At 41.3% G+C, this 24,711-nt stretch overlaps 1 protein-coding gene across 1 annotated transcript in view; it reads left to right on the top strand.

Annotated features, from left to right (window-relative positions):
- The window catches only part of LOC117417471 (VWFA and cache domain-containing protein 1), a 55,719-nt gene that overhangs the window by 12,768 nt on the left and 18,240 nt on the right, over positions 1 to 24,711 (top strand). Inside the window, exons 2-5 of the mRNA XM_034029639.3 lie at positions 11,899 to 11,961; positions 17,448 to 17,596; positions 21,797 to 21,903; positions 24,033 to 24,159. Of these exons, the coding sequence (XP_033885530.3) occupies positions 11,899 to 11,961; positions 17,448 to 17,596; positions 21,797 to 21,903; positions 24,033 to 24,159 (446 nt within the window). The remainder of the gene's footprint in view (positions 1 to 11,898; positions 11,962 to 17,447; positions 17,597 to 21,796; positions 21,904 to 24,032; positions 24,160 to 24,711) is intronic.

The following is a 24,711-nucleotide window of genomic DNA, read 5'->3' as shown; positions in this document are numbered from 1 at the left end:
AGGCATATATGGAAACCGCTTTCCCTACAGTAAAAACAAAAAAAATGTAAACTGGGACATTACACACCAGTCTTGGGGGGGTGGGGGGTGGGGGGTGGGGGGGGGGTAACTTTGTTTGAAGAGCCACAGGAATTCTTACCACATGCTGAGGATTTCAAATTTAATCACCGTGAGCCTGTGTGAGATGCTTTGTGATTGGCTACGAGTGTGTAACTTTGCAGAGGCTGGGATTCAAAGTTTCAGGCACTAGAGGCCCGGGCGCAGATGTCCCCCCGAGTCACACTGTTTTTTGGGGTTTTGTTTTCTAAATAACAGCACTGGAATCTCCCCCTCCCCCGCTTAAGAATGTAAGTGATCAAGTTACCGGCTCTTTGTTCCAGTGAGGGCCAAAGAAAACTGAAAAAGCAATCTGAGCTCTCCCTGGACTTGTTCTTTTCTTCTGTTATTCTCAGGAAACGCAGCAGAGGAGATAGGGAATGGAGGCCAGTGACTGCAAACAAATTCTGCTAATGAGACACTCCGTGTTTCCAAGCAATCCAAGAATGCAAATTAGACCCCCAAAGCAATGGGCATAAATGGAAGATGAGTGAAAGTAAGTTTAGAACCGCAGGTAGGAAGAGTTGTAAATGCATGGAATAGCCTACCAGGTGAAGTAGTAGGTTTTAAAACACTTGCAATATTAAATATAAAAAAATACTTGGTTTTATGCTTTTTTTTTTTTTTTTTTTTTTTTTTTTTTTTAAATTTAGTCGTCGGCAATCATTTTTACTCCGGTTTTCTCGCAAATTTGGAATGCCCAATTATTATTTTTATCCTGGTTCACTGCTGAAACGGTGGCAGACACACATGTCCTCCGAAACGTGTCCAGCCAAGGTCGTCTTTTTTCGTACTGCAGGTCTACAGTGAAGCCACCAGACCCATAGTGCCGGAGGACATCACTGAGTGACTTCTACAGCAGTCCTGCAGGCTCCCTATCTGCCACAGGAGTCGCTGGTGCGTGGTGAACCAAGGATTACCCTGCCGACCAGAGCCCTCCCCACCCGGGTGGCGCTCGGCCAATTGTGCGCCGCCCCCTGGGAACTCCCGGCCATGATCGGCGATGGCATAACCTGGACTCGAACCAGCGATCTCCAGGCTATAGGGTGCATCCTGCACTCCACACAGAGCGACTTTACTGGATGCGCCACTCAGGAGCCCCTGGTTCTGTGCTTTTAAATTAGCCCCCCCCCCCCAGTAAGGGAGAATGGTGTGCAAACAAAGGACGAGCGTTGATGGGCCAAATGGCCATAAGTTCCTACGTTGATTTGACTGCAGCGTAAGACAATTAATGTACAGTCAGTCTCCCCTGCTATACGTTGCAATCCAGCTACATTGTCAGTCTGTCAGGATTGTTACTGTACCCTGTCTAAATACATGTTTAAGCTGCACAAATATTTAGAGAGGGGAGGACTGTAACCTGAAAATGTTTCAACACTGAGGGATACCGCAATAGAGGTAAATTGCATACACCGCTAACTCTCCCCTCGAGGGACAGTTTGCAACATTCTGTCCAAACCAATGCTGCATTGCAGGTCTGATCATGTTATAGTTGCTATGTGAGGATCATTTTGGAATGCCCAAATAATAATTGGGCATTCGAAAATGGGTAGAAAACTGGGGTCGACCTAAATTTTTATTTAAAAAACAAAAAAAATTAAAAGTTCACGATGGATCAAACTGTGTAATCCATGTCTCTGTGTAATCCATGTCTCTGTGTAATCCATGTCTCTGTGTAATCCATGTCTCTGTGTAATCCATGTCTCCAGTTTTCTGGGAATTTAGTTCTTGTCAAGTAGTTGTAGGCAATGCTGTAGCTTTGCTTGATCTGTGTTGGATGTCAGCTGCTCTACAGTATAGTAGTTTATTGCGTGTGTGTATTGTACTGCTGCTATGTATGGTTAAACAGCCACAGGAGTAAGTTCAAAGTTCTTCCTGTGATAAAAACAAAGCTTTTATTTTGCTTTTGTGGGTAAACTTGGACTTGCTTCCAGGTCGAGGTTCCAGGTCTCTGAGCCAAGCCACATGCTCATTAAAAAGAGAGTACATCTCCAGCCTGGGCTTTGATCTGCTGAGATGTTAGAAGAAACGATGGCTGCCTCTCTGAGATCCTGTAGCAGACCAGACAAAGCAGGACTTGCAAGTGAGCAGACAGGGCCCCCAGTCAGGGGCAAATTGGACCAGGCTCCATTCTGGATGTATGAGGCCTTTGCTGGGGTTGAAAGTATACAAAGAAAAAGCAATGGTCATGTCACAGGTTCAGAATATGCCAAAGCAGGATGTATCTGGGGAAGGGGTTCCGTCTGTCAATTTTTTAAGTTGTTTTTTTTTGTTTCTGTACTAAGGCTTTTATGGCCCATTTCCCTCCCAAAGCTTCAATTCTACGATCATGCTTTCTTGGGGTAAGTGTATCCCTTGACGTGACTGTGCATCCAGAGACCAAGAACGTCCTTTGGAATACAGGTGTCAGCCATTTAACAGAAAGAAGGCCCTGGTTAATGAGCTCACCTGTTTGTGCAGCACAGCGAGCGGCCGGAGTGGTGTCTGACAGAGAGGCGCTGTATGGAATTCGGAGGAGGCATTCTGCTCTGACAGTCTGATACAGACGTTACCAGCTCACTCAGAGATAATGTCAGCATGCAGCAGCTGAACGTGCGGTGTCGCTGCGTGCTGGTTCAGCTTGTGATGCTTTTCCAACAGGAGGTCAGAGAGATTCGGCTGCAGCGGGTGGGATTGGCTTTGAGAAGAGAGGTTTTTCTTTGCTGCTCTTTATACTAGTCTACCTCATGGAGCCTATTCCCCACTACTGGGTCTGCCAGTTACACTGCGTGATAGTCCAAGTTGGACACAGACTGGCTGTGCACCCTCAATCCAGTTGGTGCCACTATTGGGTGGTACAAGTAATTAGTAGCACCAGTACTTCTGCTACCATTTCGTATATAATGTTGTTGTTGTTATTATTATTATTATTATTATTATTATTATTATTATTATTATTATTTATTTATTTATTTATTTATTTATTTATTTATTTATTTAAATTTGGAATCGCCTATTATTTTTCTTATTTTCTCCCCAAATTGAAATGTCACCCCGGCTCACCGCTGCTATCCCCGCGCTGACTCAGGAGGGACGAAGACGAACACACAGTTCCTCCGAAACGTGTGCCCTCAGCCATCCGCTTCTTTTTACTTTGCGGGCCTGCCATGCAACCACCTCAGAGCTACAGCGTCGGAGGACCGCGCAGTTCCAGGTAGCTTACAGGCAGGCCCTCAGGCGCCTGGCCAGTCTACAGGGGTCGCTGGTGCGCGGTGAGCCGAGGACACCCTGGCCCACCTAGACCCTCTCCACCCGGGCGACACTCGGCCAATTGTGCACCGCCCCGTGGGAACTCAGTGAAGTAGCCTGGACCCGAACCAGTGACCTCCAGGCTATAGGGCACATCCTGCACTCCGCACGGAGTGTCTTCACCGGATGCACCACAGAAAATGCCTGTCTGCATCTCTCAGCACAGCTGCCCTGCTGATTTCTGTAGTTGCTGCTGCAGGCTGTCATTCAGTTTTAAGGCAAGGCTTGTAAATGCGCAGGCCAGCTTGGACCAGGAGACACTGTAGGATGACAGGTGAGCCTGGGGATTCAGTGCAGTTGATGGATGGCGAGTCTCTCCGAGTCTCGTCAGCATTGTGCCGAGCTGTAGGGGGTCACAGTCGGGCATCCCCAAAGAGAAGAGGCTAAGCGGCGGGAGCTGTCCTGGGGTATGGGATTGACGGGCGCTGACTGTGGGTGGTGTGAGCTGGAACTGGCAGCTGTCTCCGTTCCAGCAGCCTCTCCCAGCAGACACTTGAGGCGATGGCCTGTGGAATTAACACAAACCTGATTTGATTTACTTCGCTGTGGAATTAATAAAAAACACACTGGCTCGAATGGCGGTTGGCATTGTGCAGGGGAACGCCCATTCCTTTTTCAAATGTCTTTCCCAGTTCGGTGTTTAATTGGAAAAATATATATTTAAAAAATCTTCAACTAAAGCATTGTAGAAGGACACACAATGATTTCAATGGTAGTTTTTTTTTTTTTTTTTTTTAAACTGCAGTAGCGAAGTGGCCACATGATTTATAGCCATGCAATTATATGCTTACAGTATACCCCAGGTTGTGGTGGTGTGTATGATTGAAATAACTTTTTTGGGGTAGCGAAAAAAATCTTATACGTCCCCTTGCCCTAGTTTCTTAAAAATTCTAACTGGTTGTTTCAGATTTGGAAGTGCACTGGAAACGTTTTTCCACTATAACTTTCCAGAACCCTTACAGATGAAAATACTCTTTGTATTCCACGTGGTGTTTTTTAATGTTAAAACAGAGAGAGTGCAGGGACCCCAAGGAGAAGTGCAGTGCAGTGTGTTATATTCACAAACAGCTTCCTTTGACTGCCTTGGAAAGAAAACCACTGTTAAAGTAAGCAGGTTGATTTGCATACTTTAGACCTAAAGGTCTGGCTTAAGTGTCCGACACTCTTGAAAGTGCTTGAAGTATCTGTGTGTGTATTCTTGGCTGGATGACTAAATCCTCGCAGGTGTTTCATGTCCCTTTTGCTTTCCCACTGGTGGTTCCAGCATTGTAAAGGCTTTTTCTTTTTATAAATTGAGTCGTTGCCAATTATTTTTATTATTTTCTCCCAATTTGGAATGGCCAATTATTTTATTAAGCTCAGCTCACCGCTACCACCCCTGCGCTGACTCGGGAGGGCGAAGACGAACACACACTGTCCTCCGAAGCGGGTGCCATCAGCCGACCGCTTTTTTTCACACTGCGGACTCACCATGCAGCCACCCAAGAGCTACAGCGTCGGAGGACAACGCAGCTCTCGGGCAGCTTACAGGCGAGCCCGCAGGCGCCCGGCCAGACTACAGGGGTCCCTGGTGCGCGGTGAGCTGAGGACACCCTGGCCGACCTAACCCTCCCTCCCCACGGGCGACACTTGGCCAATTGAGCGCCGCCCCCTGGGAGCTCCCGTCCTCGGTCGGCAAAGGAATAGCCTGGACTCAAACTCACGACGTCCAGACTATAGAGCGCATCCTGCACTCTACGCAAGTGCTTTTACTGGATGCGCCACTCGGGAGCCCTGTAAAGGCTTTTAAAGTTTCCAGTAACCAAGCAGATCTGCGCCTGTCTAAGTGAGTTTGCGACACCGATGTCCCAAAGACGGTGATGTCAGATGTTTCTGTGTATCATTCATTTTATTTATTTTTTTTTTCTTCCCTAAAAGGGGAATAAGTTAGTTCTTGTTGGGGGGGAAGACTTGCTTTGTTCACCCGGATGTGATTTAAGGTGCTATTTCTAGATTACTTCATCCTGAAAGTGTTTTGAAACTTTCAATTTCCAAAGGGAAAACCCAGCATGTCTTCTCAGGACTGGGATGGGTTCAAAAGCCATAGGTGGAATGACCAACCCTAAGAGCAGGGTGGCCACAGTTGACCCTTCCACTCCTGGTCTTTGTTCCAACTCTGTTCTAAGTCGTTTAATTGAACCAATTACACCTCCGTCCAGACCCTGAAGTAGTGCAATACCAGTATCCCTCTAGGAGACCACCAGAAGAATCCTCTTTATATTAGCCTTCTAATACTAGCTGTTAAGCAGCGTTCATTCAGCCCATTTACCTAGAGTACTCATGGTTTGGGTGGCTTTTCCTCCTTACTCCTTTCCTCTGCTACTTTTCTATTACCCAAGAATTACAGTGTTATCATACTTTGTGGCCACCAAATTAATTGACTTGAGGACCACTGGCCTAATATTGACAATACACATGCCTCAGTCCTCGTTTTCTATTACCTAGGCATTTGTTACTTTTGGAGTTTGCAATACCAGTATGAATGTAAAGGAAAATACACATTTTAAAAGTCTAATTGACATTAATATAACTCATTCTACACTCCTGGTTCTGGTTATCAGTTCCAGAAGAAAATCAAACTGTGTTTTTATATTGCTTTGTATAATCTAAGAGTGTGAATTGTAATGGTGGCGTGCCTTTTAAAATGAAATGAATACAAACCCAGTAATTCACTGTTCAGCTTCTTGTAATTACCTCTGTTCTCCCTGATTGTGTTTATGGCTCTTATTTGTATGGGAGGGTGATTAAACTTGGACCATCGAATTGTACTTCCATTGCCCATGACTAAGAACAAACATAAAAAACTAAAACTAATAGTTTCGGTCTGCAGCAGTGCAATTAAGCAGTACTTTACACTGGCTCAGCTGCTCACTGCCAGCAGTAGCGCATATAAAAAGACTGCCTCGCTCTAATGGAGGGTGAAGCTTTGCAGTTGTTTGTACAGGCCTGAACAATTCTGTTCTCCCCTTGTACGAAGCAGTGTCAGTTTTAGTAGGCCTTCATTCACTGAGGTCTTCAGACTTCATTGCAAACATTTCTTAATCACCAAGGGGAAGCCAAGCTCGTTGGACTGCAGAAAGCAGAGAACATTGGTATTAAGAGCTTGGAGAATGGCATGGTCAGATGGGAGCTCCAGTTTTTACTGCTGGCTTAGAGAAGTTGTTGGAAGCTTGGAATCTCTCACTCACACACACGCACGCACGCACACACACATACAAATATATATGAGGATGTGTTAAGTTTATACAAAGACCCGTAACGAGGAACCTTTTGCTGAAAGCTTGAATCTAATATTTAAAACTGCTCTACACAATATAACCCCTCCCCCTGCCCCATCTAGTATTCCTAGTACTACAGTGCAGTGCTGTTTATTCATAGAGTACTCGGCTGTTTGTTTAGTTTTTCACCCACATGTACATGTGCACAGACCTGATTTAACTGAGGTTCACTTCCTTTCCTGTGTTTGTTTGTTTGTTTGTTTTTATTTGTACCACAAGGTATTTTATTCTAGAGCTAAGCTGTCTGAGGTATGGAATTTGAAGCGCTCTTGCAAAATTAATTAAAAAAAATAAATGACGATGCTAGTAATAAAAACAGATCGACTCAAATTCAGTCTTAGCAAAGTCCCCCGTCGCTAGTTAAGAACATGTGTGCATTCTGTGTGTTCAGCATTTGCGGACCATATGCTGGTGTCCATTGTCCACTGTTCTGGCTTGGAGCTATTTTTCCATTGTTCTTAATGTGTGAAATCTAAAGAAGTGTGGTGCGCAGCCTGACTCCCCATCGCATGTGGAAACTATTATCCTGTCTGTCCCATGAAAAGAAAACAATCCTACTATTGGGTTACAGTTGAATGAACTCTTTCCCTTGACACCCCAGGATGACCCAACCAAGCCTCCCCTGTTTATTTTTATATATATATATATATATATATATATATATATATATATATATATATATATATATAATATATATATATATATATAATATATATATAATCGGGCCTCTGGGGGGGGGCACAATATGAGCGCTAGAAATGAAGAGTGCTATAAACGGGGGAGGGGGTGGCGGGCGCCGCGGGACACAACACACATCTGACTAAAATCCAAAATAAAATAACTCCCTCTCTATAATACACATATAGTGAAGCAAAAATGTAACTTTCCAAAATTAACCATGCATAAAGCACCATTTAATCAACGCTATATTTTTTTATATAAAAAAAAGGTAACATTCCCACTCATGGATCATTTTAATTAGCAGTTTTTAAACTATAAATAGCCTGGCTAAACGGCGGTCGGCAGTTCAGTTCGAAGCAACAGACAAGCAAACCAAGTGCGAGAAGGAGAGCAGGTCGGGAGAGGGGAAGAGGGAATGGGCTCGCCCCAGGTTCGGCCCCCGGAGTGAGGCTGAAGCGTCTCGTCTCCCGGGGAAAGCCGCAGCTCCTCCAGCAGTAAAAAAAAGTAAATACATTAGGAAAGATAGCCACGTAATAGGTATAATATTTATTTAGTTATAAAACTAATGCTGAATAAAATGTCAGTGCAGCTTTTCTTCAGTTCAGATACTCTATCAAAAGGGAGAGACAAACGGAAGCTAGACTGGGAAGTTGTTTACAGTGTGAACAACACCGGTACTGTAGAAATATTGCATGACTCACTAGTATAGGGAATTGGGGGACATGCTGTAGGAGCGTTATAACCGAGAGACCGGAATAGGGTTTTCTGAGTATTTTGTTGCTATAACCACAATGTTAAATCGTATTTTTTTTATACAGTTCTGGGAGACATTTACTGTCTGTCCTGCCAACCTAATTTTGCATTTTGGAAGTAATTTCCAATGTCTGTCTCCTCCCTTTTTATTGTCTATATTGTCTTCTCTCAGGCATAGTTTCAGTTCATTTTTATTGAACATCTGTGTGTAAGTTGCTGTAAGTATGTACACCACTCCACTTACCATGTGGGATCTTCAGAATGTCAAGTAATTAAAGAGTCTTGTGCATTAAAGCTAAAAAGCTTAGAACAGATTAGTATGAACAGATTAGTATGACTACAGAATGTGCCGAATCCACTTACTTTGTGTTTTTGTTTCGTTTGAGAACATCATCTGGCCTGACAGTGTGTGTGGTGGGTTCAGTGTCACGTTTCACACACACGGAGTAAGATGGAAGTATTTTTCACAGTAAATCCCCAGAAACTTCAATATACCTCAAGCAGACTGGAAAGTCATATAAAAATATTAAAATATGATCATTTAATGTTGTCAATTTTAAATTGACGTGTGTAAAAGTCAATGTAATTCATGAATTACATTGACATGCTTTATGTAATGGAACCCCAGTTGAGTCTTTCACTGAAAAAAGCATATTTTATGACATTTCAAAGACTAAAAATGAATAGGTATATTAAAAAATGTGTACAAAAAATTAAAAAATATTCATTTTCTCGTTGTTGTACAAGATGTTCCTAAATATTTAAATGCTTTCCTGAAAAACAGTAAATGCTAAATTGTAGAACACGTGAAATGTAGCAGAAATTGTTGTAATCAGCTTGGGCAAATTGTTAAATTAAAAGGTTGAGCTGTAGTTTTCCTAGTGGGTGAAGTGCCCCGAATATGGGGATTGACAGGACAGTGATGGAATACCCCGTCATTGGGAAAGCAATGAATCCGTAGCCTAAGGAGAGGATTAGGAACCTTTATCAGCAAAACTGTTTTATGTGATTGGCCCCTTTCTCTGGCTGGTACCATCCCAATGAATGTGGATTACAGCTCTCAGCATGCCTTTGAAGATCTCGGAATTGCTAATTGGTTTATTCCATGGCTGCACATTTTTAATGGGAGTGCTCCAGACCCTGTGACTCTTGCAGGGCAATTCCTGGAATTTGCTTGCTCGCCATGTGCTCTTTGGGTTGTAGGTGCTAAATGTACTGTATGCCTGTGAAAGAGCTAACCACCCTTTCTGTGCATTATACTTGGATTGAAAAAAGACGGGGGGAAAAAGTCTTTTAGAGTGTTTATTTCCTTGTTAAAACCCAAGTTTACTTAATGCCGAAACCATGAATGACAGGTACAGAAGGGACAGCTTTAAGCCAGGCAGGTTCCATTTTCTGCCCACTCCCATCTCCTCAAGGCATTTGTCCAGCCTGTCATTGTTCCAATAGATAGTTTGACTGGGCTTTGTTCATCAGAAGAGCTATCCAATAAAAACACCTATCCACCTTTTATTGCCATTTAAGTGCAATTTACAACTGTAATTGAACCCAGGTCTGCTTATTACCACACATTGCTGTCCCATGCTATACTACTCTAGGGCCCTCCTGATTGGAATGTCACCAGTCTCCTAGCTGGGAAATGACCTGAAGATCCTCTGTGCCTGCCCAGTGCTCCGCCCTGCCAGAGGCTCCTGGGTTTCTGGACTGTGATCATGTTACTGTTTCCCTGAAGCCGCTAAGTTCTTCCCTGCACAGAGCATAACTGTGAAAGCCACTGGATCTGTTTGAAAAACAAACCGTCCGAGGGGGAGAGGGGGTGGGAAGCAGCCGTGGCTACGCTGTGTTTGTGTTTGCACTTCAATTTGTTTTACATTGAGGCCTGTTGAGCTTATTGCAGGAAAACCGAAGAAGAAACCACGAATCTGCATTTGAAAAAAAAAAAACAAAGTAAATAAATAGTTGGCCTGCAAGTTTTTAAACATGGTGGATATTTTAAAATACAAAACATCTACTTAGACATTTACTTATAAGAGATCAGATGACTTCTGTGAACCCCCCCCCCATAAAACAACAACAAAAAAAAAAACCTCATGCTGACTGTAGAGACGTACTGATATACACATTTCTAGAAGCATGCTGCCACTGAGATTCTCAGATTTCAAATTAGATAGTAATAGCCTATACTTGGCTAAATGACAACCACTTTCGCTCATGTTCAAAAGATATACACTGTGTCCATACTTTTCCGTCCATAAAAGCACTGTAGTTTGGAAAAAATAGCTGCATAGTTAAAAGCCATTTACCAAACCAAGGCTGGCATTAAAAGACATTTACAACTCAGTCACTGTCCGTGTGTTGCAGTAGAACAGGTACAATTCAAAATAAGCATTCACTTGCATTTCTTCTTTGGCATATTCCAGTAAGTGATGCTTGAGATCCTGTTGAACGTTATGACTGTTCAGGTGTTTGAAAAGGGTGTTATTTCTACACCTCAACACAAGCGCTCTGTGAATGGTGTATATTTTTGCTGCAATAGCAGATGGTTCCCAGACCAGTGTCCCCGCCTAATTGGAAACATCTTGGTAAAGCCTGCTAAAAAGTAATGCTGTCTGCGGGCGTTATGCAGTGTGCTTCTCGTTATGCAGTGTGGCTAATGAGAATTCCAGGTTAGAATGGAAAACAAATAGTAATCTTTGACCTTTGGAGTGACGGACACCAGGCAGAGACTAGTCACTTGTTTGAGCGAGTCAAAGAGAAGTGCCGTCAGTTTTTGTGGATGTTAAAGATCCCCGGGGGTGCTTTTATAGAGCAGCAGGGATGTTGACCAGATCTGTCTGCACAGTCCCTCAAGAATGTTTCCCACCCATAACTAGATGGAACCTCTCTGAGATGTCACAGGAGCTACCCTGTATAAATACCTTCAAATCAATACATAATCAATCACATTAAAGCAGTTCCACTTGGGCTAGTTCTCCTAGAAGAGCTGGACGTTAGTACTGTATGACTGGAAATGGATCTAAAGTAAATAGCAGCTCATGCATATACCAGTGGTAAACCCTGCATGTTGACTTGGTTATAATCCTTGCCTTGTTCAAGCTGAGAAGCCTGGTGGGTCTGTAAGCAGTAAACATTAGCCAAGCAGGTTGCATTTATTTATAAGGAAAAGGTCATTATTTCAAATGGTATCAATTTGTAGAAATACTTTAAATCCAGGAAGCTGGTTGTTAAGCTGTGAGTTAATGAACTGGTTTCACAGGACACACTGGAGCACAGCAGTCCCTTTTCTGTTTCTAAACTGGAAGGTAAACATCAAGCCAAGGGTAGAGCAAGCTGACCTCCAGAAAGTGAGGGGCTTAGCTCACCGGGAGAAGTCACTTCTACTGGACTCGCTGCCATATGAATGCAAGCAGAGTTTTGGTGTCTTGGAGAATTGCAATAAAACCGAGTAACAAGGGCTACAGGGGGAGATCTGAGATGTGCGTTCATGTGTAAGGTACCCCAGTGCATTCTGGTATGTTGCCTGTCTCGGGTACCGTTCACAGCAGGATACACTTAACAGAATGCATTGGGGTGCGAGTTGAAAAAGCCTGAATTGTCCCACACTGTCCTAGTGTACATAGTCATATGGTAATCCTATGTGTAATGCTGCACAAACCAATTATTTGATCATTCGGACTGACACCTGCTTGGATTTGTGTGGATCGCTGTTCTCCACAGAGTATTCGTCACACTAATCTTATTTTTATTTTATGTTCTTTCACAGAGGATATTCAACTCCTTCGTCTACACAGAAAGAAATTCAAATGGTGAAACAGAAGTGCAGCTGGTGAGTGACTGATTAATTAATGTTCAGTATGTTTATTTAATACATGAATATAAATCAGGCTAATATGAGTCTATACATTTTTGCAGTGCTTTTTATTGATACATAAGAGAATTTTAAGTGCGTAATGTTTATATACATTACAATTGGACTTTTGGTATCCAATGTGATCCACGAGGTTGTGTTTTTCAGCATAGTTTGTGTCTGGTTCCTTATCATCCTAAGAGAGGTTAATGGATGTTCTGTTGCTCTTATCGTAGAGTGGCTAACATAAATACCCACTTAGTACTTCACCAATGGATAAGAAGTGGGCCAGTCTGGCTGTCATTAAGATGAATCTGTGCTATTCAGTTATATAAACATGCTCTCCTGCATTGAAAGCTGTAATCAATCCAGAATGTCAATCAGGGTTTTCAAAATATATATATATGAGAGAGAGAGAGAGAGAGAGAGAGAGAGAGAGAGAGAGAGAGAGAGAGAGAGAGAGAGAGAGAGAGAGAGAGAGAGAGAGAGAGAGAGGAGAGAGAGAGAGAGAGAGAGAGAGAGAGAGAGAGAGAGAGAGGAGAGAGAGAGAGAGAGAGAGAGAGAGAGAGAGAGAGAGAGAGAGAGAGAGAGAGAGAGAGAGAGAGAGAGAGAGAGAGAGAGAGAGATTTCTGTATAAAAGAACCTGCACACATCTTAATAGTTCATTTTTTTTCAGATCAGATATTTGGCAAAATGTGATTCAAACGATTGTATAATATATTATAATTTCCATCCCATGCGGGTTTTCCCCCTGTCCCAACTCCCAATCAGTTATGGGGAAAGGTGTTGTTTTTTTTGGTTTTTTTTCTTTATTTCTTTGCATGGCATTGGTGTTTACAATAATGCTCCCAAGCTTGAAGTCTCAGCTGAAGGTATAGGTCTGCCATGGACCCCATACTGATATTCCCATGCTGTTTGAACCTGCAGATCAATAGGTAAACACCATATCCTTCACTGTGTTCCCTTTGCTTTGAACAGGCTTGTTGTTTGAAGCCCCTCTGCAGTATGAAAGCTCTCTGTATTCACAGGCTGTTTACACCGTGCCAGTTGAGTTTTTGTGTAAAGATGCTCAAGTCGCTAATTGGCAGGGTTTCTCAAGACGCCTTGATTTAAAGGCACACACTCCCGCAGTGCAGTGCAGAATTGTGACGAGCATAAACTGTGACTCGGGCTGCAGATTATTCGTCTTTACCCCTGTACTGTAACACAGATTCAGCTATGGTATGGCAGCAACGTGCTGTTTTGTAAGGTTTTTGTAAAAGCTGTGCTTTACTTGATTAATGAATTTATTCAGTCAGTATATATTGAATTGATCAGGCCCAGCTAGAGCGTTGGTGTCATCCTGCAGCTTTTCATGTGCGCACAGACACTTGAGATGGCAAGTCGTTCTGCAACAGCACAGTGCTTTTAAATTGCTTTGAATATTTACAGCACAGTAATAAATATTCAAACAAACTTCCGACAAAAGGGTTGTATTCCTCAGGGTTGGGGTCAATTCCTGTTTTTTAAAAGGAATTCCCAATTCCAATTCTGTTGAAGGAATTTGCATTTTAGTGACAATACTTGTTCGACCGCTTTCGTACGAAGCCTGTTTAATCGACTAACAGTGACTTCAATTGAAGTAATTTGTTGCCACTGTGAGATGCTCATTTTAACAGAATACTGCTGATTTGCAATTTTGATTAATGATGTGTTGCAATTGATTAAAAGGGAATTGGAGAATTAGCAATTGATTTTAAAAAGGAAATGGAATTGGAATTGAAAAACAGGAAATGACCCCAACCCTGGTATTCGTCAGATGTGTCGAATGTAGTTTTATACACCAAAAAGATATCCTGAAAAAGTAAGGTTATGTGAAGTAAGGGTTAACAGTTTTAAACGCTGATGAAAATAAAACACAATGCTTTGGTGTCTTAAACAGGCTTCGTGTTCATTAAAAATTATTGTATCTTTTTAGAATCTGCACTATAACTTATTTCTAGCATTAGTAACATTCATATTTTGAATACTTTAGATCTGCATGCCCATGTCTGCGCTGGGCTGTGATTTTTAAAAGTTCTTTGGCTCATTCATTTACTCAGCCCACAGAATCCATGGCAACAGAATCAACAAAACTAATTTCAAAACTGATCTTTTATTAAGGGTAAAATAATTCTGCTATATTGTATTACGTTACCTATTTTATATATATATATATTTTTCTGAGCTGGTTGGTGCACCCTTGCCAGTGGGTCTCTTGAATTAGGCAATGCAGAAGGCCTGAGCGCTTGTGTCAGTAGATCTTAGCTGGAAGGCCCTCAAAGTGGTCAATTGCTTGTTGCTGACTGGTATTGCTGTAGTAACAAGAGCCCCTATAAATGTTTACATTAGTGTGAAACAGGCTGGGCTCAATTCAAGAATGAAAAATAAATAGTGAAAGACTCCTGGTGGCTCACCTTGATAAATTACTATTCTTATCCAAACATGCAACAGCTGGCAAGGGATTAGCTGCTGAGGCCCTGCTGGTGTGGAGCTGGGAGTCTTGAAATCATTGGATTTGAGCACTATTAAAAAGACCCTTTCTACTCCTTTTTGTCCTGCCCCCCTATAATTTGTGTTGCAGAAGTGCAAGGTGAGTCGCTGTGATGAGAAGGTATACAGATATGGCCAAAAGTTTTGCATCACTTAGAATTTTAGGATTGAGACATAATTTAAAAAAAAAAAAATATATATATATATATATATATATATATATATATATATATATATATATATATATATATATATATATATATATATATATATACATATATCTGAACATAATTTAGATATTTTTATTTAGCAGCAACTTTTTTCTATAAATGACATCACTCAGGATTCATCAATCAAGTAAGTTCACAATGTTTTTGTTATATTGAGTTGCTTGCCTTATGTGCTGCATATACTATGTTACTGTATTACATATCATATCAAATGACGAAGTACTTTATTGAATTATTGAAAGGGTCATTGCAGAAGCACAAGCCAGGGACTCGGGTTTACACCCAGCATGCTGAGCGACTCGCAAGCCACCTGACATTGGCTTCTCTCTCTCTCTCTCTCTCTCTCTCTCTCTCTCTCTCTCTCTCTCGTTTGAGACTGGGCTGATCATTTTGATATTGGTCAGTGAAATGTCACAGCTGTGTCATTAAACAGTAATCTGGGGATTTGTGTGCAGAGAAGGGGCTGCGCTCGGGTAATGCTGGGAACAGCAGCTGGGAGAGGGCCTGCATGCCCCTGCCCGCAGCTTCACAGCCGTCCTGTCATCAGATCCAAGTCAGGAGGCTCGCTTTTGTCTCTCAGCCAGGACTCCAGAGCCTGAGGAATACATTGGCACAGAAACAGAGGAAACCGAGTGCTGCAGCAAAATAGTGCAAGGCAGTCAATACTGTGAGATGTCCTTTTCCAATCCGTGGAGCAGTTTATTTTCTACGAGGGCTTCACAGAAGGACTCTTCTAAGTAGAATACATTTTTAGGAAGGAGTACTTTTTGAATTTAGCCTTTTTGTTGGTTGCTTTCTTGCTCAGTGTGTTTGGTATTCCGAATGAAGAAGTCTTTGCTTACATTTTTAACTTTCTGTACAAACCCCATACCACAGCTCAGGGGTGGCCAACACTACCTTTTTTTCCAGGTCGTTTGGTGATTTAAAGATACCCAGAAAACCGTCAGGATTGTGGCTCTCCAGGACCAGGGTTGGCCACACCTGCAATGGCTTATACAGTTTAAACCTACCATTTTGTAATCATGTGCCACAACAGGTTAAACGAATGCAGTACCAATGCAATCTATTGTGAAGTTAACTGGTCTTTCTGAGGTATGTGGTCTGTCAATGACCACTTAAACAGCATGTCATCACCTGGTACATATTATGAAATAAGATGGTTTTGGAAAGAATTTGGTACCAATTCCAAATGTGTGAAGGTGGAGCACTGGAAGCGAGCAACTCCAGCGATGCGAGCGAATTTTGCAAATATTTTAGCAGAAACTGTCATGGGACACTGTCCTTATCCCTCCCGCTGTTCTCCCACCCAATCCTACACAAGACAGAGGCAGCCCATTCACCACACCACTCACGCAACACATAGACTACAGAACAAGCAAACAAAGCCAACACACACCAAAGAGAGAGCGAAGTCGCTGCACACACAGGAGAGAGAGGGGTCCCGCTGACTGGGAAGAGGTAGAACACAAACTATATCGCTCACAGTAATACAACACAATACACCCCCGGCACCCACAAAACAGCACACAAACAACTATTTACATAATTTCCCCTTCTCGTCCTCCCTCTCCCACAGTCCCAACAGTCCATACTGCATTAAAGCTGTTGCAGTTGGGCTTATCCTGGAATTGGGGTTGGGGCAGGGATTAGGACAGTCCCTGGGGCTGTGCCTGGAAATAGGGCTGAAGCTGATCCTGGATGTGGTTTTGTGAGTGGGTTGGGAACTGACTTTTACTTCTGATTTGGTCCATTTCACACTAGTCACTCACCATTGGCAGAGGAATGTTTTTAAGTAAATCAGTAGCACTCACAAATGCACCCGTCAAATTCTGCCTTCCTTTTGAAGACCAGTAATTGAACTCAACATCTTAAATGAAGTCATAGAGACTTCAGCTATGAATTGTGTGTTCATGTGTTGTTTTTTTTTTAATTGTTTGAAACCAATTTGCTTCTATGCTACTGGCATTTATTCTAATGAAGTGTGGTGTTGCTAATAAGGTAAAAGGATGTTTGTCAGTATTTTTTGAATTAATTTGTTTTTATGCCACTAAAAAGGGTAATAGTTTTATTTCTAGTAATTAAATACAGCATAGTTACAATGAAGATTTTCAACCAGAGTGCTTTGTTTAAAGATATTTTCAGGGTGATAAACTTTGAATGTTATGGATGTTGATGCCATATTGGGCATTTTCTCAATTTTTATTTGAGTTTTTGTTTGTGTGTGGGGCCATAAAACCAGCGAAGCAGATCCTTTAAAATACAACCGTTCAAGTGCAACCACTCAGCGAGAGGGAATTTGTAATCTGCACAGAGATCTGAGATCTAATGCAAAGTGACTCCCCACCATTCCTAGATTAATGGAGATATACAGTTTGTGGGGGAGTGTTTTGTTTTATTAAATTTTCAGATTGCCCCTAAAAAAAACAGACAAGGCACAATCCTTTTAAAAAGGGTTTACCCCAGTCTTTAATTCACTCTTTTTTTGTTACAAAGGAGAACTGTTACTAGAAAACAAGAAACAAATCATTTAACAGAAAAAAATGTTGTAACGTTAGCGTGGCTTTAAAAGACTAGAGTAAAAAGCTTTGAAAATGTGTCTCAAAGGGTGTTGTGTACAGTAATAATTCAGAATCGCTGTAGTGCTGCTACTTTTTATATGTCGCCTTCTTTTAGGAAACATATAAAAAATTGATGTAATTTTTTAAAATTTATTTTTTATTTTAGTTGGAAAAAAAGATCCGCGAGAAATTTAACCGCTACCTGGACGTGGTGAACAGGAACAAGCAGGTGGTTGAAGCATCGTACACGGCCCACCTCACATCCCCCCTGACTGCCACCCAGGACTGCTGTACCATCCCTCCCTCCATGCTGGAGTAAGTATACTGCACAAGGGAGGTGCTCCGCTGGGCAGGACTCGAGTGCAAAAGAAGGAGGTTCACATTTACAATACATTTCCCTCGGTATCTTTTTTTTTAGTTTTGTAGTAGTTGTTCATTTCCATAACAGCATTTTTGTAACGTTAGAACATTCGTTCTGTACAGAGTTTGTCTGCCTTGCTTACACGTTCTGAAATAAAGGCATTTGAATGGATTCAGTGATGAATGTGGGAATTGGCTTGTATTTGAAATTCAATTACGCTACATTGAAGGTTGATTTAGAAGTGTACTCCAAATGTGTTTTGTAAAAATCAAAAATCATTTCTAAATACATAGTGATATTGCCACTCCTTAGTAAAACTAAAATAAACTTAAAAAAAAAAAAAAAAGGTAGACAAACATTTCAACCAAGTTTTCTGTAGGATGGCTGGGATTCAGTTGGAATTATGGCACTGCTATCTTTTTAGTAATAAAAAGAATGTGTGGTTTTAGCATCTTCAAACCATCGAAATCCTCTTCATTGCAGCTTTATCTGGTACCTATTTAAATCCGCTGTAAAGAAAAATAGTTCCATTTGCATTTACTTATCCAAAATCCAATTTTTTCTGCTGTATTTTTTTTTTTTCTAATAGCTTCTAGGCACTTTAATGCGTGGCGTGAACTGAATGTTGTTTCGTTAGCAGCTTGAACACTGCCACAGCCCCCACCCTGCCCCACACAGGGATATTATCAGGCTCCTATTCCATCCACACACTATCCTGTCTGAAATTAGCATGGCTTTGTATACATGGAGCTTGGTGGCCTTAAGAGAATGATCCATACCGGCAGTGCGGAATAGAGAGAGTTTAGTGAAACCTGTTGCTCATTAAAATATATTGTATGAAAGGTGTACTCTGTTTGTGGTTTGTTACTCCTGCCTAATTGTATTCTTTTTGCATTATTTGTAACATCAAGCATGGGATGATTAGTGCCCCTACCAGCAGAAAAGTATGATGCTAGAATTATACAACCCAGTAAGGCGTTCTTGGTCCGGTAATGTTATTGCTTGTCAAATCCTGCACCAGTTCCAGTCCAGGCATTTCTTCCAACCTGGCCCTACATTTCAGTTTTCAGTTCTCAGCTTTCTAATGGACACAGCCTCTGGCATTTAACTTGGTGCGTGGTAACTATTCTATGTGCATCAGTCAACGAGACAATAGAAAAAATTCCTGTATGTACATTTGTGGCCTGGAATGTTGCCAGGTTTGGCCAGTCCTGCATTAGATGTGTTGATTTGCAAGAGAAAGTGAAGTAGCAGCACTGGTCCCATTCCATCAATGTGCTTTATGTGTGCTATTTATTTATTTATTTATGTATGTATTTACTTATTCATTTTAAGCATCAGTGTATTAACTCGGTGATAGTGAAGCAATTTGTGATGCATCTCTTCCTTAGCTGTGCTGTGTCATGACTGCAGTGATCAAACCCTCATGTCTCTTGTGTTGCATGTAAAGCAGTTCTCAGCCTCATGTCTTTCAAAGCCGGTCGGCACACCTGCGTGCTTTGTTTAGACCCTTACTGGGGGGTGCGAGGTATTTCACGCTCTTCCTGATGGTTTATATCCATCTGATGTTTAGGGTTCACCTCCATGTTCAATCAGACCCATGGAATGGTTTAATCAATGCCAGCATGTTACAGTATAATCTAGAGAGTGAACCTACAGCATTCAGCTTTGAAATGGCAACCTTCAACCACATGATCCCACTTTTGTCATGGGGTACTACTTTCTATACGTTTGGTGTTGGAGGTGGGGTTATTAGTATAATCTTGAACATACTATGTACAGTATTGAGCAATAATGTAACACAGGGTCAACATTTGCCCACAACATTGCCAGGGTACAGATGTACCTTGTGACGCAATTTTATGACACACAATGAAAGTCAAATATGTAACTAGGCTATAAACATCTTGTTGCTTTTATATAAAAGGCGTGCCTGCTTAGATATTGGTTGATAGTCATGACTGACCCTTTTCTATTAATATACATATATTTCATTTGTACTGTTTTTTTTAAATAGTTTTTCCATGTCAAGGCTCAGAGTGTCCCCATTTGGAAATGCATGTGTAAGAATCACAGAACACACTTTGAAGAGGCACTGTCAGTTTCTTGCCTCACATTTAATCCTCTTAAACGGTCATATAAACTGCTCCCACAGTCTGTTTTATTTGCTTTCTGATAAGGATGTTTGAACTGCTTAACACAAAGGATTTTAATATAGGACAGATACATGAATAATCAATTTTCCCGTTTCACACTTTGTACTTTGGTTTGTACAAAAAAACAACACATACTGTAACTGATAAAACTACGAATAATATGGAAGGTTGAAGGTAATGATACAGTGCAATATTTATGTGTGATACCATTTGAATTGTGCAGTGCACATTTGTATGTCTGTATGCAAAAAAGCAATCCAAATTGAAAATGCATGAAAAGTTCATACTGCTTGTCCTGAAATTAGAGCTTTGACTGACACAGAATTCCAGGTGACAAGAATAAAATTATGATTTTTTTAAACATATATTTATACACTAGCTCGGACTGGCGCCGAGGAGTCCTGTGAGGTTCCAGGGTAATTTCCAATGGCATCATATGTTAAGGCACCAAGATGAGGTTGAGGTCCCACCAGGATTGAATGGGTTAAATTGCATTCATTGTGCTATATATTAGGCTTCTAAATGATTAATCATGCTGGGTTTTTCTTTAGCTTTGATAGAACGTCTTGGTCGAACAGGCAATCCTTTTTTCATGGGCTTCAGCAGTTGTTGTAGTCGTGGTATTTATTTGGAATATTGTCTGCGACCATGATAAATCGTTTGCTTTCAGTAGTATGAAATCTGAGTTGCCTGTCTTCAATAAAAGCCACATTTGTTAAAAAAAAAAAAAAAAAAAAATACAAATGAAAACAAAAACTGTCCAGAGACAATTTTGTTAAAGATATTGAACACAATCCTAGCATGCTAACTAAAGTTTTTTTGTTTTTTTTCTATGAGAGCTTTATTTACATAGAGAACCCAGACCGAATGAAACCCGAACGGAGATGGCAGAAGTGTTTATTATTATTATTGTTATTATTATTTTGTTTTGTTTTGTTTTTGATGTAAAATTAAAAGAGCAGGCAAATTTCATGATACTTTTTTAAAATGTTGTATTTTATGTTCCACGTTTGCTTAGCCCCCACATGTTCACCATGTTGAAGGAGAATAATAATGACTGGGGCCTGCTGGGAATTAAATGTCTGAAGTTCAAAGTGTTTTGTACATCAGAGCAGCTGTCAATCAAGCGAGCATCTCGCTATCGAGCTCGGGGAGGGGATTTCAGTGGGGAAGAGATCAAAGCAGGCGATGTGCTTCTCACTGCTCCCCGAGATACAGCTCTGCACAGCCCTTCATTAAAGGGAACTGAGCCTGGAGTGGGGCGGGGGGGGGGTTCTGGAAGCCGTTTGATCTGCAGCAGCCAGAGCTGCCTTGCACTAGTGCGATCCAATATTCAGAGTCGTGGTTAAGGTCGAAAACCTTGTGGAATTCAGAGAGACCTGTCCGGGTCTTGGGGTGGGGCTAGGGGGGTGGTGGATGCACCATGTGTGCTGCTAAGTGGATTTAAAAAAAGACAGAAGTCTAGAAACGTTTTTAGGTGGAATTTTTATCCCAGGCCTTGTTTGTCTCATTACGTCTGTATGAGCAAAACATTCAGCTCAAGCTTGGTTTGATTAGAAAATGCTCTTTTATTTTGAAAAATAAATGGTACATAATAATAAAACAATGTTACACTGGATATTGCTTGGCCAAGGGAGCTGTTGGTAAAATGTAGCATTGCTGAACTGTATATGTATTTTTATATCAAAGATTTGCACTATACAATACAAATATACCATTGGGTCATTGTCATCTGCAGAGTAGCTACAGTTGTCCATGAATTTTCACAGTGTTTCTATTTATTCAACACTTGATGTATAACAATGGTTATCATAGGTTATTGCACATTCACGTGTGAGATCTTCCCTGCTGTATGGTGTGGGACTCGCTCCGATGTGTGTGTGTGTGTGTGTGTGTGTGTGTCTCTCTATTGGTACATTTAACTTTTCTGGTACAATTGTGGAGATGCATAAAAATATGATGTGATAATAACTTGTACTACACTTTTACTTTTTTCAGCTTTGATGGCAACTTCAACACAAACGTTTCCAAAACCATCAGCTGCGACAGGCTGTCTACCACCGTTAACAGCCGTGCCTTCAACCCAGGACGCGACCTCAACTCAGGTCGGTACCTTTCTCTCTCTGGAGCTGCAGTGCCCCCGTGTGAACAGAACACCATGGCAACACGCTGTTCAGCACGGAATATTCCTTCAAACTCAGGAAAGCTTTGCATATTAAACAAGGACAGGGGAAGATTATATATATACACACACTGATGTACACTGCAGCTTTATTCCCCGCCTTGGTGGTTGATCAGCGTATTACCAGAACCTTATTTCAGGAAAACAAGCACCATACAAATACTGCAGGGATGGAAATAAGACTCCTGTTGCACAGCATTTTCACCCATTCCTGGTTTTAATATGTGCGTTATTAGCCCCAGTGTATAGGTAACAAGCTCAGGTGTGTGTTATTAAACTCATAGTAGAACCAGGAGTGGATCAAACTGCTATGCAGTGGGAGTCTTATTTCCATCCCTATAGCTGAGATTCTAATTGTGACCCAATTTAGAACAGGAAGTTCCATGCTGCCCCCATCATTTGTATTCCCCATTCCCCACAGTCCACCTTGCTGTGCTCCAGTCACTCTCTCCGGTGTGTAAATAATGTATCATTTAGACCCCAGTGATGAAGTGAGGCATGAGCAGTGATACACACAGTGCAGCTGTGGAAAAACAAAACCGACACAAGGACTGATGACAGCATGGCCGTCAGTCTGCTTGCTCTTTGCTCTACAGTGCTGTGTTTTTCCTTTGAGAGTCTGACGGAGTACTCTGCATGGAGTGGAGGGATCCGAAGGATGACTGTAGAACCAGAAAGATTTTAGAGAGCTCCTTGCAGTTTGTAAACTAAATTGCAACCGAAGAATGTGTGTGTGTGTGTGTGTGTGTCAGGTGTACATGAATAACTGTACACACATACTATGCACTTTATAAATAATATGTAAGCATGTTTTTTGTTACGTTTGTAAGCATGTGCTATGTCTTTGCGTGTGTGTGAAGCATGAACCTCTTGACCCTTTTCATTAATACAGTACTGCATTATATTTCACTGTACAATCACTTCCTTTAAGAAGGGCAGAATTCTGATCTTATCGTATTTTTGACCTTTTTTTGGCTGACATTTCTTCTGTTGGCTAGAAAGCCGGTAACTGGAATCTTTAGAAACTGTGATATTATCTCCACGATGAGAGCAGTTTCCTCCACAGATAATGCTTTAGTTTTTGTTGGCCACGTTAACAGTGCTGTTCAGAAATCTCTTGCCGGTCCCATACTAACAGTTGCTACAGTTTTGTAATTATCCATCAAGCTCTCACTGAAAAATATGTAGAGGATAATGTGTTGTGTTACGGGTTTGTCATAAACCGATTTTGTGTTTTAAAGAGCAGTCAGCATTGTGGATAAAGAGAAAGTTTTTCCAGGATTATGAATCCTCTTCAACTGGCTCTCCCTTCTTGCTCTCTTCATTTTCCTATATTAATAAAGGATCACTGTATATCTTCCCAATGTCTGGGTTGGGAATACAGTCCTTTTGAAAGATGTTTTGAGCCTTTAAAAAAACGATTTTGTTTTAGTAAGGACACGCTTGCTGTTGCTGAATGATAGCATAGTATCGGTTTGCAATACTGAAAACAAGACTGTTTATCAGTTCTAGAATTCCTTCAATGGAACGTTTGAGTTGTTTAGAAGATGCTGGTATGTAAATGAATGCATGCTGCTTCAGATTGGAGTGAGGGTGTGACACTCAGACTGCAGAAAGCCATGAGATTTCAGACTGGTTTTCAGTATCTCTTAAACTGTACTTGAGTGTACGATTGGCTGAAGTGAGGAGGGCTTCATTATTTGTGTGTGTGGGGGTTCGTTATTTTATTATTTCAGTTGCTAAGGAAGTAGCATAACACACGGCAACATAAAAATCTAAGCCGATATAGAAGCGTACCGTCTTCTAAAGAGTTTCATTCATTCCTCCAGGAATGCTCTGTTGAATTTTTTATTCGGTTGGTAAATTTAATAAATGCAGTTTAAATGTTGATTTCTTGGAATCTGTTGTCTTCTTGCATGCTGTTCCCATTCAGATTTGGAAGAGGCCTAAGCTAAGCACAAAGGCGGACGTACCTGTGAGGTGAAGTCTTTGTTTGTTGCTCAAGCTTGTCTTTTCACACGCCCTGTTCATTCTCTCCATTCTACTCCACAGTGCTGGCTGACAACCTGAAGTCCAACCCCGGGATAAAGTGGCAATACTTCAGCTCTGAAGAGGGCATCTTCACCGTCTTTCCAGCTCACAAGTTCCGCTGCAAGGGCACCTATGAGCACCGCAGCCGGTAAGAGTGAATGGACTTGTTACACCCCTCAGACTCCTGCCTGGCAATGATTGAACCCTGCGCCAGACTAGTTGTAATTGTGAAAGTCGTAACTCATTGCAATTACATTGTAATTGTAGCTGAACCTTGGCACACCTCCGTACCTGTAGTTGTAATTCGAATTATACCATATCATTGACTGACTTACAGTTCAATTCCACTCCTTGTCAAACTTGATCATTCACACTTCCATGTTGGGTTTTACATTTGAGCGGTCATTATTCTCGTATTTTCAACCACTTTAAGTGACTTCATTTGTTTTAAAAAAGAAGTGATTTAGTATGTTTCTGTATGTGTACCTGTGATGTATTGCTTAACTGTTTGGATTAAATAGAGTAAACATGGTAATGTGTGTAGTTGTTCATGTCACTTTTTAGTATAATTGTAATTAGAATTGTTATTACTCCAGCATTATGTAATTGAACAAAATAGTAGTGTAACTAATTTCAGCAAACAATGCTGCTGTAATTGTGATTAATTAGAAATGACCCCACGTCTGCCGCCCATACTACC

The sequence above is a fragment of the Acipenser ruthenus genome, chromosome 12 (genome assembly GCF_902713425.1).
Source record: "Acipenser ruthenus chromosome 12, fAciRut3.2 maternal haplotype, whole genome shotgun sequence".
NCBI lineage: Eukaryota > Metazoa > Chordata > Actinopteri > Acipenseriformes > Acipenseridae > Acipenser > Acipenser ruthenus.
Note: the sequence above shows the minus strand (reverse complement) of the source record. Positions and strands in the feature narration are given on the sequence as shown.